This window comes from Hemicordylus capensis, chromosome 6, assembly GCF_027244095.1.
Source record: "Hemicordylus capensis ecotype Gifberg chromosome 6, rHemCap1.1.pri, whole genome shotgun sequence".
NCBI classification, from domain to species: Eukaryota; Metazoa; Chordata; class Lepidosauria; order Squamata; family Cordylidae; genus Hemicordylus; species Hemicordylus capensis.
In genome coordinates this window covers 2,363,299-2,377,056 of record NC_069662.1, presented here as the reverse complement: position 1 = coordinate 2,377,056, position 13,758 = coordinate 2,363,299, and the positions used below count along the sequence as shown (strand labels likewise).

The following is a 13,758-nucleotide window of genomic DNA, read 5'->3' as shown; positions in this document are numbered from 1 at the left end:
TTCTGTTACAGGTAAACAATAATAGACTAGTATCAGGGATATACAAAGCGCACACAAAATAAAACAAAGTCTAACACAAGATCTGACCAAACAACCTTTCTCTAGATTAAACTCCCCGAAGCATTAAACTCCCCTGGTGTGCTGAGTGGCTGATCACGGGTGTTCACCAGCCTGTCAGTCAGGACAGGGTTCATTTCCAGCTAACTTTTTAAAGAGGGCTGGCGGATCACTACAGGGTTGTATAATAGGCCTGTGAAGTGCAAAGGTTGGGGTGGGAAAGCGGTCTGTAATTGGTAAGCGGGTGTAGGACCCGATTAGCTTTGGTGTGTGAGTTGTGGAATACTGCATCATTCAAAACTGGTCAGCAATATAAGATGGTCCAGTTAAAGGTAACTCTGAATTATCTTCAGTAGTGGTGTGCATGGTCTGGAGTCCCCCTCGGTCCGGCACGGGGGGACTGTTACTTTAAGGGGGTGGTGGTAGTACTTACCTCCCCCCCGCTGCTCTTCCCCCTCTGGCGCTGGTCCTTTGAAAAATCTTCTTGGGGCGGCAGAGTTCCTCCCTGCTGCCCCTGCCCCCGTCGTTGTTCCTAAAGGGTTAAAGAGACGAGCACTAGCGGCACGCATGCGCCCAGCGTGGCGTGCACGCTCGTCTCTGATGCTGCCGCACACGCGCCACAAAGGACCAGCGCCGGAGGGGGAAGAGTGGCGGGGGGGGGGGGAGTACTACCACCACCACCCCTTAAAGCTACATGCCCCCGCCCTTCCGAACCTCCGGACCTCCAAACCGGTCCAGCGGTCTTTTAAATTGTGCCCGGACCGAACCGTGCACACTCCTAATCTTCAGCCAGATCCTGTGCTGAGTTACTTGTCCCTGACTCTACTGCAGGGCTGCACAATGTCGGCCCTTGAGCTGTTTTTGTACCATAGCTCCCATCAACCCTGTAGCAGATTACAGCCTTTGTCTCAGAGGAGCTCACATGAGAGGGGTGGGGGAATGCTGAACTGGCTGGGCTTCTCCTAAATGAATCTGCATTTCTGGTAGAATTAAAATGCTGCCGCTACCACCCCTCTTATAGACAGAGCTTGAACCTCCCTGGGCTCAGGGTGGAATCCCAGGGAAAACTCTTTGTTTTGCTATTGGATAAATACAAAAACCTTCCATGTGTGGGCTTACACGTGATGAGAAAACTGATAGCTGCTGAGTGCTTGAGGATGCTTTTGCACCAGATAAATCCCCTTTTGTGCTCCCCACTTTCCTGAGTTAAAAACCAACTCTGAGAGGTTTCTAAAAAGAAAAGAACAAAAGAAGTTTTATTCAGTTACTACAGACTGCTTCTGTCTGAGGCTTCTGGCTTTCTTAGATACACTCAAAAATACTTAGTAGGTTACAAAAATAGGTTGTCTTAGACATGCTTACATGTTTATAGAGTCTTTTGCAACGCCCTAGGTAGGGTGGGCGTAGACTAGTGTTTATTGTTGGTAGCTATCCAGAGCAAATCAACTGGAAAGTGCAGTGCTAATTTGCATATGCAAAATAATTGTCAAACCAATTTACATAATATGTGAATTAGGCACCCAGATTTGGAAAGCCAGAATATGGCAACCCTAATGCGGGAAGGCTTAGTGAAGAGCAATGGAGTTTTGCTCCGTCATGGTTGAAGCTATCATGGAGGTTTCTCTCATGGAATAACTCTGTAGATCCTTGAAAGAAAGGATTGCCGGAAGCTTGATTCTCATTGGGTGTTGGGTGAGTTCAAGGAATAGGGAATTCAGCATAGGGAACAGTTTTAGTCAGACTGTGCATTAGGAACGTATATTTCTTTCTATGTGTGTGCTTTTGCATATTCCTGATACTGTTCTATTACTGTTTACCTGTAAAGAAATTAAAATAAGAGTTGGGGAAGATATCTTTGCCTGACCATTTTCCTTGACATATTAACAGCAGCAATAGAACAAACAAAAAAAGCACAGCTTTTTAATGAAGGCTGCCCACAGTGCTTACTTCTAAGTAGGCATGCATTGAACATAAAGTCAAGAAAGTCCTTAAACATTACAATACACAGCCTGGTAGTCAGGTAGTGATTTGCATCAACTGCCCGATAGAGATCCCCTGCTGATAGCAATGAAAATGAAAGGCAGTATATAAATTGAACAATAAATAAAATAAATAAACAAACATGGCAACATTCTTCAGGGGATTACTGTACTTGTGAAAGGAAAACCCTCCCAGCTAGCCTCCTGTACTCTTCCTCTCTTAATGCAAGTCCAGTGGTCGAGCAGAATAGTGACTGCACGTTTTGCTCTATAACTTCACTTCTACAAGGGCTAGAGCTTAGCTTTAAAAAAGAAAGCAAGCTGAAATCCCGGTGAATCGGAGTGGACTAAGCAATCCAGGTGAAATACTTGAAACCAAGGTGAAACCCAGAATTCCAGGGAGGCATGGCAACTCCATTCTGCATGTGCTTCTCTCCAGCACAGACCACCCTTCTTGTTCCCAGAATTCCCAGCAACCGCGCTCTAGTTTCCACCCTCATGGTGTACTGATTGGCTGCCCTGGAGTTCACCAGCCTGTCAATTGAGACAAGGGGTCACTCCCTGTTAACTCTTTAGAGGGAGGGAAATCTGATCACTACAATCCCCCAGCCACAGTGGCCAATAAGTATGATGGGAGTTGTAGTCCATTTGCAGGAGGGCTGAAGGTGTGCAGCCCTGCTCGAGTCCAGGGGCTTAGTGTCATGCCCTTAGTCTCAGATAGCGAGGAGGAAGGGGATGCTGACAGCCCTTCAGCCAATGCAGGGGTGCCTGAGGGGCAGAGCCCGGCTGTCAGTTCCCGAGATGGCTGAGGCAGGTCCAGCTGATGTCCCAGAGCAGGCAGAGCAGTCTGAGGCAGCAGAGACAGGGACTGACGAACAGGAGGATGAGCTATGCAGGCAACCCCCACTGAATCCACAGCAAAGATGGGTCACAAGACAGCAAGCACATCTGGAATTCATCAGAAGTAAACGCCTCTTGCAGAAGGCTGATAAGCCATGAATCCCTGCCAGCTGAGAGTTATCAGCTTGGACTATAAAGCACATCTACAGCTTGCAGTTAGCTGCTGGAAGACAATGTACGTCATCCGTAGTGTCGACAGCCTCCAGCCTGAGAGAGAGATTTCCGAGCCGTGTTTATGCCTCTGCGACCCAGACTGGTCTTTTGTGAACTACATCCTAGACTTCACTGCCAGGTGGCTAGATTGCTGACACTTAGGTGCATTTAACAGTGGATAGGGCCGGCTTGTTCTATAGTGGCAATGCAGCACCTGCTGTCTCATGTATTTTCCCATTTCTTAGGAACATAAGAAGCTGCCATATACTGTCAGACCATTGGTCCATCTAGCCCAGTATTGTCTTCACCGACTGGCAGAGGCTTCTCCAAGGTTGCAGGCAGGAATCTCTCAGCCCTATCTTGGAGATGCTGCCAGGGAGGGAACTGGGAACCTTCTGCTCTTCCCAGAGCAGCTCCATCCCCCTAAGGGGAATCTCTTCTGGTGCTCTCACATCAAGTCTCCCATTCATATGCAACCAGGGCTGACCCTCCTTAGCTAAGGGGACAAGTCATGCTTGCTACCATAAGACACCAACTCCCCTCTTTATCCCCAGCTTCCCTTTATTCTACATCAAACAAGGTTGCATGCTTAATTAATTTAAGGGATCTAGTGTGGTGTAGTGGTTAGTGTGTTGGACTAGGACCGGAATTCAAATCCCCATTCAGCCATGAAACTAACTGGGTGACTCTGGTCCAGTCACCTCTCTCTCAGCCTAACCTACCTCACAGGGTTATTGTGAGGATAAACATAACCATGTATGGGCTCCTTGGAGGAGGAGCGGGAGAGAAATGCAAAAATAAATAAATAAAATTTCTGGCATGGGGTTCTCTCCCTTGCACAACAGGCGGAAATTGAATAGGTGCAGCTTCCCTATCAACCTCCCTACTGTCTTGATCTGCCTGTCGAATACTTGCTGCTCAGGTAGCGCAAGGCACAGGGCCTTCCTCACAGCAGACATTAGCACAGGGACTTCAATTCCCAAAACCTGTCCTGCAAAAGGCGTTGTAGCTGGGGCTTATGGGAGTTGGCGTCCAACAACAACTACAAGTTTGAAAGCCGCTGCATCGGCGGCAACTCCAAAACCTGCGCCTTCCCATAAGGCCCCAGGGGACGCTTTTTAGGAGACTCCGTTAGTGCCTGGAACAAAAACAATAAAAGCCGCCGCCTCTCAATTTCAAAAGCCGACAGAGACGCAAAGCACAAAAGTCCCCCCTCGCCTCTGGCGTCTTTCACCTGCCATGATAATCCTTTCCCCTGCAATCAAGTAAATCCGGCAGTACGGCAGTCTCCTGGAGAACACTCCAACATGGCAGCCCCCTAACTGGGTGTTCAGGAGACGTACAGTGACGTCATAGGGGTGCGCCGGGTGACGGAAGGAGTCGCCAGTGCAGAGGGGCGGGGGAGGCATGCTGGGGGAGCTGCTTGCGGGGGGCGCGGAGGGACTCGTCCTCATTCAGGGTGAGGTGCCTGGCCGGGGGGCGGGGGCTGGAGTCAGGAGCAAGGGCAGGATCTTGACGAGGGAGGGCGTGCGGGGCAGGGACCTATGGGGAGCAGCAGGACAGGAGGCCTTGACGCTGCAGAGACAGACGGGCATGGAGGAGGTGGGGGGTGAAGGAGCAGCAGCAGAGACGGGGGGCTGGCTGGTTGGAGGGGGCTGGGCCCCGGGGAGCAGAAGAAGCAGAGAAACCAGATTCTGTGGGGAGCGAGCAATGGGTTGGCTGCGGGGGGGGGGGGGGCGCAACTGGACAGGAGGGGCTTGGAAGGGGTGGGTGGAGGTGCCATAGGCTGCAGTATAGGGATAGTGACCTGAGAAGTGGAGGGGGCTGAGTTGGGGAGGGGCGTGTTTCTGTCTTGTATAGCTGGGGATGGGAGGAGGAGGAGGCTGATGGAGAGGTGCCGTGGAATGTGCTGCCGCTGGAGGAGATGGGAGCACTTGAAGGATCCTGGGGGTCATTAACCTCTCCTCCTCCTCCTCGGGGGCCTTCCCCTGCAGACTCAGTCAGCTGCGAAGGCCGGACCCTGCTCAAGAGTTTTGTGGCGGCTTCAGCTCAAAGGTGGGTGTGAGGCTCTGAGATCTGAGGTACTCTGCATCTGTGGGGGTGTCAGGCATAACTGGTTCGGTGCCCAGCACATTCTCAGAAGGGCCGGCTGTGGGTCCCTGAGACCGCCTCTGTGCCAATAGCCTTTGTGTGGTGGTGGGGATGGAAGAGGGACACTCCCAGAGCCCACCCAAATGGGGTGGGGGACTCATGGAAGAGTTTGCCCTGCATAGCATGCAGCCCAAGCCAAAGGCAGCTCTGGGGCACAACTTCCTGCCACTCCTGGATTTCCCCTCCAGTTCTGTGATCCTACGGAGACTGGGTTTATGACTACGGCTATTAAGATGGTTCCTTGTCCCCAAACATCTCACAGTCTAAAAAAATACTAGGTAGAGACCAGCAACAGCCACTGGAGGGATGCTGTGCTGGGGATGGTTAGTGCCAGTTGCTCTCCCCCTGCTAAACAGAAGAGAATCACCACTGTGGAAGGTGCCTCTGTGCTCAGTTAGCAGGGGACATTCCCTGTTTAGCCCACCAGAAACATGCAGGTGGCCACTGTGCGAAACAGGATGCTGGACTAGGTGGACCTTAGGCCTGATCCAACAGGGCTGTTCTTATGTTCTCTTTCATTTAATGTTCACCATTGAGTATTGTCTTGATTACCCCAAACCTTCAGTTATGTGTCTTCCACAACTGATGTCTTATTTTGTTTACAACATTTATATCCTGCTTTCCAAACACTCGACAGAGCAGTTGCCAATAATATAATGAGGTAGTGTTCTCTGTCGGCCCAGACATAACTGCGATTAGCCACCCTGAGCCCTTTTGAGAGCGAGCATCCCCTGGGGTGCCCCAAAGATCTGATTAAGCAGCAGTGCTACATGTGCTTGAAGCAACCCATCCTGCGCCTCCCCCTGCCCTGCCTCGGAGTCAGTGCCTCTCCCAGCCTTGTCGCACTTGACCTTCCACTTCCTCCACCTTGGGCAGGAGGTCTCATCTCTGTGCTTGTCTTCCTTGTCAGGGGTGACTCTGTTCACGTTTTGAGCTTCGATGTCTCCGAAGACCAATTCAAGGCTGGACTCAGCACCGAACTGACCTCCCTGTGAGTTGGCTTTCTTCCCCTTCCCCTTCTGCTGGTTGATCAGGAAGAGAAAGAGACAAATGCCGCTGGCCCAGATGGATGGCCCCCTGCAGCCTGATCCAGAGTGCGCAAGAGTATGGCAGCTCTCCCAGTCTGGAACCAGTTGAGTCCAGTCCTCGGTCAGCGAAAGGGCTGCTCCTGCTCCTCCTCCTCCAGCACAACCTCGTCCCTGTCCAGAGTCCTGCAGTGTGTTTACATTCTGGAGCAGGGCTTCAGCTGCAGATGTTGGCCTGCAGCTCCCACCATCCCTGACACTTGGCCATGGTGGCTGGGGATGCTGGGAGTTGTAGGCCAACAGCAGCTGGAAGGCCACAATTGTGCAGCCCTGCTTTAGAGTCTTGGTAGGCCTGCTTCTGTATTTCGTGGGTGTGTCCTGAGGGGGCCTCTTGTCCCACTGATAGAGTAAGCTGACGCTGACATGTTGCCAATCCTCCCTTGTTCAGCTCTTTATTTGCAAGGTTTTGTATTCTGCTTACAAGGTGGGGGCGGGGCAGTTGGCTCTCCCTTGCTGGAGCTTTCAGGAGCATAGGAAGCTGCCCTATACTGAGTCAGACCCTTGGTCCATCTAGCTCAGTATTGTCTTAACAGACTGGCAGTGACTTCTCTAAGGTTGCAGGCAGGCGTCTCTCTCAGCCTGATCTTGGAGAGATACCACCAGGGAAGGAACTTGGAACCTTCTGCTGTCCCGAGAGCAGCTCCATCCCCCGAGGGGAATATTTTCTTGTGCTCACACATCTAGTCTCCCATTCATATGCAACCAGGGCAGACCCTGCTTAGCTAAGGGGACCAGTCATGCTTCCTACCACAAGACCAGCTCTCCTCCCATTGGTGGGTGGTGCTCTCGCTCTGGGTTTCCTGTACTGAGCAGGCCTACAAGGACCCCAGTTGGAACAGCTCTACCTTGGCAGAAGGCAGCTTAGTGCATGCATAGGTGTGGTACCACACTGGTGAGGAACAGACTCATGCTAAGTGATGATCAGAGATGAATCATCTCCTTTGCTAAGCAGGCTCCACCCTGGTTTGCATTTGGATGGCAGACTACATGGGAGGCCACATTCCGGGTCCGCTCTGGGAAGATCACCTGCCTGCTTGCTTGTCGAAGGTCGCAAGTTCCCTCCCTGGCAGCATCCACAGATAGGGCTGGGAGAGGCTTCTGCCTGCACCTTTGGAGAAGCCGCTGCCATCCTGTGTAGACAACACTGAGCTCGATGGACCAAGGGTCTGACTCAGTAGAAGGCAGCTTCCTAAGTTCCTATCGCAGCACAAGATGCATGGGACACTCACCTCCTGTCTTGTCTGTAGCTCTTTCCTCCTTGGTCTGGTCCATGGATGATTAACCATAACAACCTGCTTTGTCCAGGATCTTGTTCCACGATGCTTTCCGAGATCCGCTGGGCTGGGCCGGGGAGGAGAGCGTCTTGACCCTGGGAGACTTCTCCGCCTCTGAGCTGGCAGCCCGCCTGGCTCCAGCCACACAGGGACCTGCCACGGTTGTGCTGGACTCGCTCAGCTGGCTCCTGCTTCGCTTGCCGTTTCCCAGCGTCTGCCAGGCTCTTGTGCAGCTGCCCAGGAGGGCGAGTGCTGCTGGTGAGAGGAAAGGGGAGGTTCGGGAAGAGGGAACTGCTGCTTGGGGTGAAAGAGCTTTGCATGCAGCAGGCCCCAGGCCCAGTCCTCGGAGGCAAGGATCAGGGCCCAAGCGCCAAGGAAGACCTTGGGGAGCTGCTGTCAGTCAAAGCCAACAGCCCTGCGATCGATGGAGCAGGGCCTCTGTATCAGGCCCTTTACTAGGTTCCAAAAAGCCAGTCACCCCCTTCTTCAAGAATATCCCTTTAATGGGAGCTCTTGTCTAGACCACGGGGTTCTCAACCTGGGTTCCCCAGATGTTGGACTACAAATCCCAATATTCCCAGCTGGAATAGCTGGTTGTTTTGGCTGGGGATTATGGCATTTGTAGTCTGATGTTTGGGAACCTCTAGATTAGTCTGCACACGACAGTAATGGGAGAGCCTGGACACCTGGTTTTCCTTTGGAGGAGTCATGGGAAATGTAAAAAACAGAGAGAGGAGGTGACTTTTGTGGGAGTCAGGAGTTGATGGGTCTCAATTTGAGCCTTGGAAATGGTTCCTAATGCCCACAGTTCATGAATGAACACTAAATAACTTAATGCCTCTGAACATGTGTGGAGTACATCTCCTTCAATAACCCCAATCATAGGAACCTAGGAAGCTGCCTGAAGAAGATGAGAACAGCCCTCCTGGATCAGGCCCCAGACCTATCTAGTCCAGCATCCTTTCTCACACAGTGGCCCACCAGATGTGATTACTGTATACCAAGTCAGACCTTTGGTCCATCTAGCTCAGTATTGTCTACACGGACTGGCAGCATCTTTCCAGGATTTCAGGCAGAAGTCTCTCTCAGCCCTCCCTGGAGATGCTGCCAGGGACTGAACTGGGGACCTTTGGCATGCAGAGCAGATGCCCCACCACTGAGCTATCCAGGATTAGATGTGGGAGGAGAGTCTTCAAGGACAGGTCACACTCCTTTCAAGTAGGCTTGTACTTGAGCATCTCTCTATGGCAAGTTAATTAATTAATTTTAAATATATTCACACCTTGCCCCAACCCTTGTTGTCTCTCCTTTTCGTGAGGCTCTGGGGAGCGGGGGTGTCATTTCGGGAGCAGGATTGTTCTGTAAGCAGGTACATTTGGAGGACTAAGTCCCCCAACTTACAAATAGGTTGTATTCCAAAAGTTTGTAAGTTGGATGTTTGTAACCCGGAGCACACACCATTTCCAAGAGCAACAGCTTATTTGTATGTGTGGGTTGGCATTTGTAAGTTGGGGGCTTCCTTCAAGCAATATATCTTGCCACTTTATTTGTACTGTATGGATGTTTGTGTGTAACTCGGCACACTTACCTGTACTTAATTCCTCAACTAATAGGCTTTTCCAGCCTGCTTGGAAGTCCCGCCTTCCAACATTGGAGGTCCTTATGTTCTATCTTCCAGTGTGTTGGGGGACTAGCATGAATTCAGTCAGGACTTCAGGGGACTGGCAGGCTTTGGTAGGTGGCGGGGCTGTAACAAAGTGGAGGGGCTGCACGGAGTTTCTAACATTTCTGTCCTCGGCAGGCGTGAGGATCACCAGACTGCTAGCCCTCCTCCACAGAGACTTGCACCCACATGGAGAGCTTGAAACCCTGCATTCCTTGGCCGGTGTTGTGGTGATGCTGGAGCTGGCCCCGGAAACCATGCCAAGAGGGGATGGAGTTCCCCAAACTGCAGTGATGTTGCACAGGAAGAGGAGAGGCCAAGTGGTCCGAAAGGTGAGGGCTGGGGAGGCGATGCACCTTCGGGTGTGGGTTTGCCTCCTCTCTTGCTTATATGGCACCTCTGGTCAGCGAAGCACACGCCTCCGTACTTATTGTATGGACCTGCACAACAGACCGGTGGGATTTAGGAATACGTTTCCTACTTTACAGGTGAGGCTGAAGGACAGTGACCAGCCCAAAGCTGCCCAGAGAGTCCGTCATGGCAAAGGCAGGGCCTGCACCCAGGTCTGACTGACTGCTCAGCCAAACCGAGGGGCATTTGGGGGGCTCCTTAGAGGGGAGGGGATGTCCCTCTGCTTTCTGCTAATACATTGCATAAGCCTGTACTGATTTTGGTCCACAGCAGGCTTGTGTTGGACACAAAATGGAACCCACTCTTCTCACCATAACATTTGTGGCTGTGGGCTTGTGCTTAACAGACCTGTCACAGCAGGAGGTTTGTGCTTTCAGCTGTGGTAGGTCGCATAGGAAAAGCCATCCGTGGAAACGGCAATGCAGAAACAGTGCAGACAGCAGTTATGGAGTTCTGATCAGTTGGGTAGACTAGTCCAGGGGTTCCCAGATGTTGTGGGACTACAACTCCCACCACCCCTTTGGCTTTTGTAGCTGGGGATGATGGGGGATGGGAGTCCCACATCATCTGGGAACTCCTGGACTAGACATCTCAGACGGCTTCCTCCATACTCTCGCAGTAGAAAGAAGTCTTCTTTTTAAAAAAAATCAAACACTTCTTTACATGGGAGTGGGCAAGCCAAAGAGCAATAGTTTAGCACCCCTCTGAAGTGACTTTATGTGGCCGGTACCAAAGTGAGGTACTTTACTGCTGAAGTGAGAGGGGGACCCGTGGTCTTTGGGAAAGGGAATGTGCGTGCAAATGTATCTGACACCCTCCTCTCTGCACTTCAATCTCCCAGAAAGAATACTTTGTGGTCCTCCCAAGTTTAGACCTGAAACCCCTCCATGAGCCATCACGGGATGCTGTTTCCATAAAGGAGGGTCCTGAGGATTGCAAAGTCTCCACTGCGGTATGTGTCCTCCCCTCTGGCGAAACGTGAACCAGCCACATGAATTTGTGGGTGCCTTGGCTTGGGGTGGGTCATAGGAACATAGGAAGCTGCCATCTAGTGAGTCAGACCACTTGCTCCAGCTGAGCATCGTTTGCACTGGAGATGCTGCCGGGGATTGAACCTGGGGCCTTCTGCATGCATGCAGATCAATGTTCCCTCTAAGAGGGATTCCCAGATGTTGTTGACGACAACTCCCAGAATCCCCAGCTGCATTGGTTTTCGCCTGGGGATTCTGGGAGTTGTAGTCAACATCACCTGGAAATCCCTCTTAGAGGGAACACTGCTGCAGATGCTCTTCCCCTGCTCTGTGGCCCCTTCCCCTCAGGGGCATCGCCTTCACATGCAGTCACCCACCCAAATGCAAATGGAGGCAGACCCTGCTTTGCAAAGGGACCATTCAGGCTTGCAAGGCCTTTGGCACGCACGGAGAAGTGTTCCCCCCATCCTGCCTGCTCTGGGTTTGTGGCCCGGCTGAGATTTACCACTGTGCTGTTGCTCTGCTGGCTGTGCCTTCCTTCCCTACCGCTCCTGGTAACAGCCTTTTTCTCTGGTCCTTTTCAGGCTGACCCAACTGCCAATCTGACCTTTAACCTGCGCCTCTCAGAGGCTGAGCGCCAAGCAAAGGAGTCCGTGCCTCTCCCATATCACTTCAGCGAGGAAAAGTAAGCATGTGGGACCCCTTTTCCGGAGTGGCTCACTGGGCTCATCCCTCCTGTGGCTTTGGGGTCACTTTCTGACTCAGCTCAGATGCTACAGATAAGGGGCTAATCCTTTTTGTCCTCACAACACTGTGAGGTAGGTTAGGCTGAGAGGCCCAAGTCAGCTTTGTGATTGAGCCAGAATTTGAACCCAGGTCTGACACTCCTTGAGCACTGCACCACGTGGGCTCCCATTTAGTCGGCCTTGGGCCTGAATTTTAGGATGCGAACAGAAGCAAGCCGTGTTAGTGGCTCATTCAGGTTGGCACATCTCATATGTGCCTCTTGGACAGGAGCATACCTCCTTGTGTATTTCCCCACAAGGACCCATGAGGATAGTCCATTAACAGCCCCGCTGGATCAGGCCCAAGGAAGCCTATCCAGTCCAGCATCCTGTTGGATGTGGCCCACCACATCCCACCAGAACCCTGTGAAGAGCCCACCAGAACCCCCGAGAAGCTCACAGGCAAGAGCTGAGGACATGCCCTCTCTCCTGCTGTTGCTTCCCTGCAAATGGTATTCAGAGGCATCTTGCCTCTGAGGCTGGAGGTGGCCTGCAGTCATTAGACTAGTAACTAGGAAGCTGCCATATACCGAGTCAGACCCTTGGTCCATCTCACTCAGTATTGTCTTCACAGGCTGGCAGCGGCTTCTCCCAGGTTGCAGGCAGGGATCTCTCTCAGCCCTGTTTTGGAGATGCTGCCAGGGAGGGAACTTGGAGCCTAGATGCTCTTCCCAGAGCGGCTCTATCCCATAAGGGGAATATCTTACAGCACTCACACTTCTAGTCTCCCTTTCATATGCAACCAGGGCAGATCCTGCTTAGCTTAAGGGGACAAGTCATGCTTGCTCCCACCAGACCAGCTCTCTTCCCTGCCACTGATAGACCCGTTCTGCTCTGCTCCTGCATTCATGACATCCCCAGCAATCTCCTTCTCCCCCCGATTCCTGAGCTGCACTGCTTGCTTCCCCCCCGCCATAACCTCTGCTCTCCTCCAACTGCAGGAAATCATCACTGCTGCAGACACCAGCAGGGGTGAGCAAGGTCTATTATGAACCGGATGCCTCGGATGATGTAGACGAGGAAGATCCGGATGATGACCTGGATGTATGAGGGTCAGCAGTCTGAGCTGGGCTGCTCCCAGAGGAGACCCTTTGGCCAACTGGAAGGTTGCTGGATTTACCGCAGAGGAGATGCTGGAGAACAGCAGGAAGTGGAGCAGGCCTGTCTCTCCTCGGAGCAGCCACCTTGGCTGGCATTGCCTGCCAGCACACGTGCTTTGGGTGGACTTTCTCAGAGTGGAAGCACAGTCTGGGGACACAGTTTCACAGCAAACTGGAGAGAGTTCTCCCTGCAGACAAAGACTTTCCAATGCAGACATGCTGGTTTTTTGAAAGTTTTTTTTTAAAAAAAATAAAATAAAAAGTAAAATAGACAATTGTCTCTCATTCATTCTGATATTTTGATTCCTTTGGAAAGCAGTGGAAAACGGAGGTGGACAGAGAGACAAGGGCCAGGCCATCCGACACAGGGCCTGGCATCCACTCCGTTGCCCGGTGCCATTGCTTATCTTCGGAGGCAGGTTGTGCTGCTTTTCTGGAGAAAAGGCTGGTCTAAGTCTCCCTCCTCTCCTGCACAACCTGGCTCTCCCTCTGAACCTCCCCCCCTTCTCTCCTCAATATTTCCTCTTCTTTAATTGCACCTGTTGCCAGTTAAACGCTGCACCAGGCTATGCCTCCTCCCATCCCCCCCAGCCCCTTCCCTTTTATCTTCAAAGCATGCTTGTTTGTCCCACCCTCCAATGCCTGTATTTCCAAGACAGAAAACCAAGGAAAGCATTAGGGATGTGCAAAAAATTTCGGGCACAGAACGATCTGTGCCCGAAACGAACAATTTCGGGTGATTCGGGGCCGAACCGAATCACTCCCGATGTCCCCCGATATTTTTCGGGCATGATCCGAATCACCCGAATTTTGGACCCGAAAAATTCGGGTGATTCGGTTTATGGTTGATTTTTGGCGATTTTTTAAAGTTTTAGTGACTTTGGGGCAGTTCGGGGGCATAGCATGGGATCTGGGCAAAAGGAGTGGGGTGGAGTGGTAGTGCCTAATGGGTGCAGGCTACCACCCCAATTTCAGGGGGATTGGACAAAGGGCTGATTTTTTGAGAATTTTTGAAGTTTTAGTGACTTTGGGGCAGTTTGGGGGCAGAAAGTGGATCTGCCCCAAAAGAGTGGGGTGGGGTGGTAGTGCCTAATGGGTGGAGGCTACCACCCCAATTTCAGGGGGATTGGGCAGAGGGCTGATTTTTTGGGAATATTTGAAGTTTGGGTGTCTTTGGGGCAGATTGGGGGCAGTAAGTGGATCTGCCCCAAAGGAGTGGGGTGGGCTGG

The 13,758-nt window shown here is 51.9% G+C and overlaps 1 protein-coding gene across 4 annotated transcripts; it reads left to right on the top strand.

Moving 5' to 3' along the window:
• Nucleotides 1-4,489: 4,489 nt before the first annotated feature.
• Nucleotides 4,490-12,804, top strand: ELP5 (elongator acetyltransferase complex subunit 5). 4 transcript variants are annotated; one of them, XM_053258805.1, is made up of 8 exons: nucleotides 4,490-4,548; nucleotides 5,084-5,144; nucleotides 6,151-6,231; nucleotides 7,631-7,857; nucleotides 9,401-9,594; nucleotides 10,515-10,625; nucleotides 11,229-11,329; nucleotides 12,371-12,804. In XM_053258805.1, the coding sequence occupies exons 1-8, from the start codon at nucleotides 4,497-4,499 to the stop codon at nucleotides 12,477-12,479; spliced, it is 936 nt and encodes a 311-aa protein (XP_053114780.1). In that variant the 5' UTR covers nucleotides 4,490-4,496; the 3' UTR covers nucleotides 12,480-12,804. The 4 variants fall into 4 exon arrangements, with proteins under 4 accessions (XP_053114780.1, XP_053114779.1, XP_053114778.1 ...); XM_053258804.1 differs by lacking the exon at nucleotides 4,490-4,548 and adding an exon at nucleotides 4,565-4,691; XM_053258803.1 differs by lacking the exon at nucleotides 4,490-4,548 and having other exon boundaries at nucleotides 4,882-5,144.
• The last annotated feature ends 954 nt before the right edge of the window (nucleotides 12,805-13,758 follow it).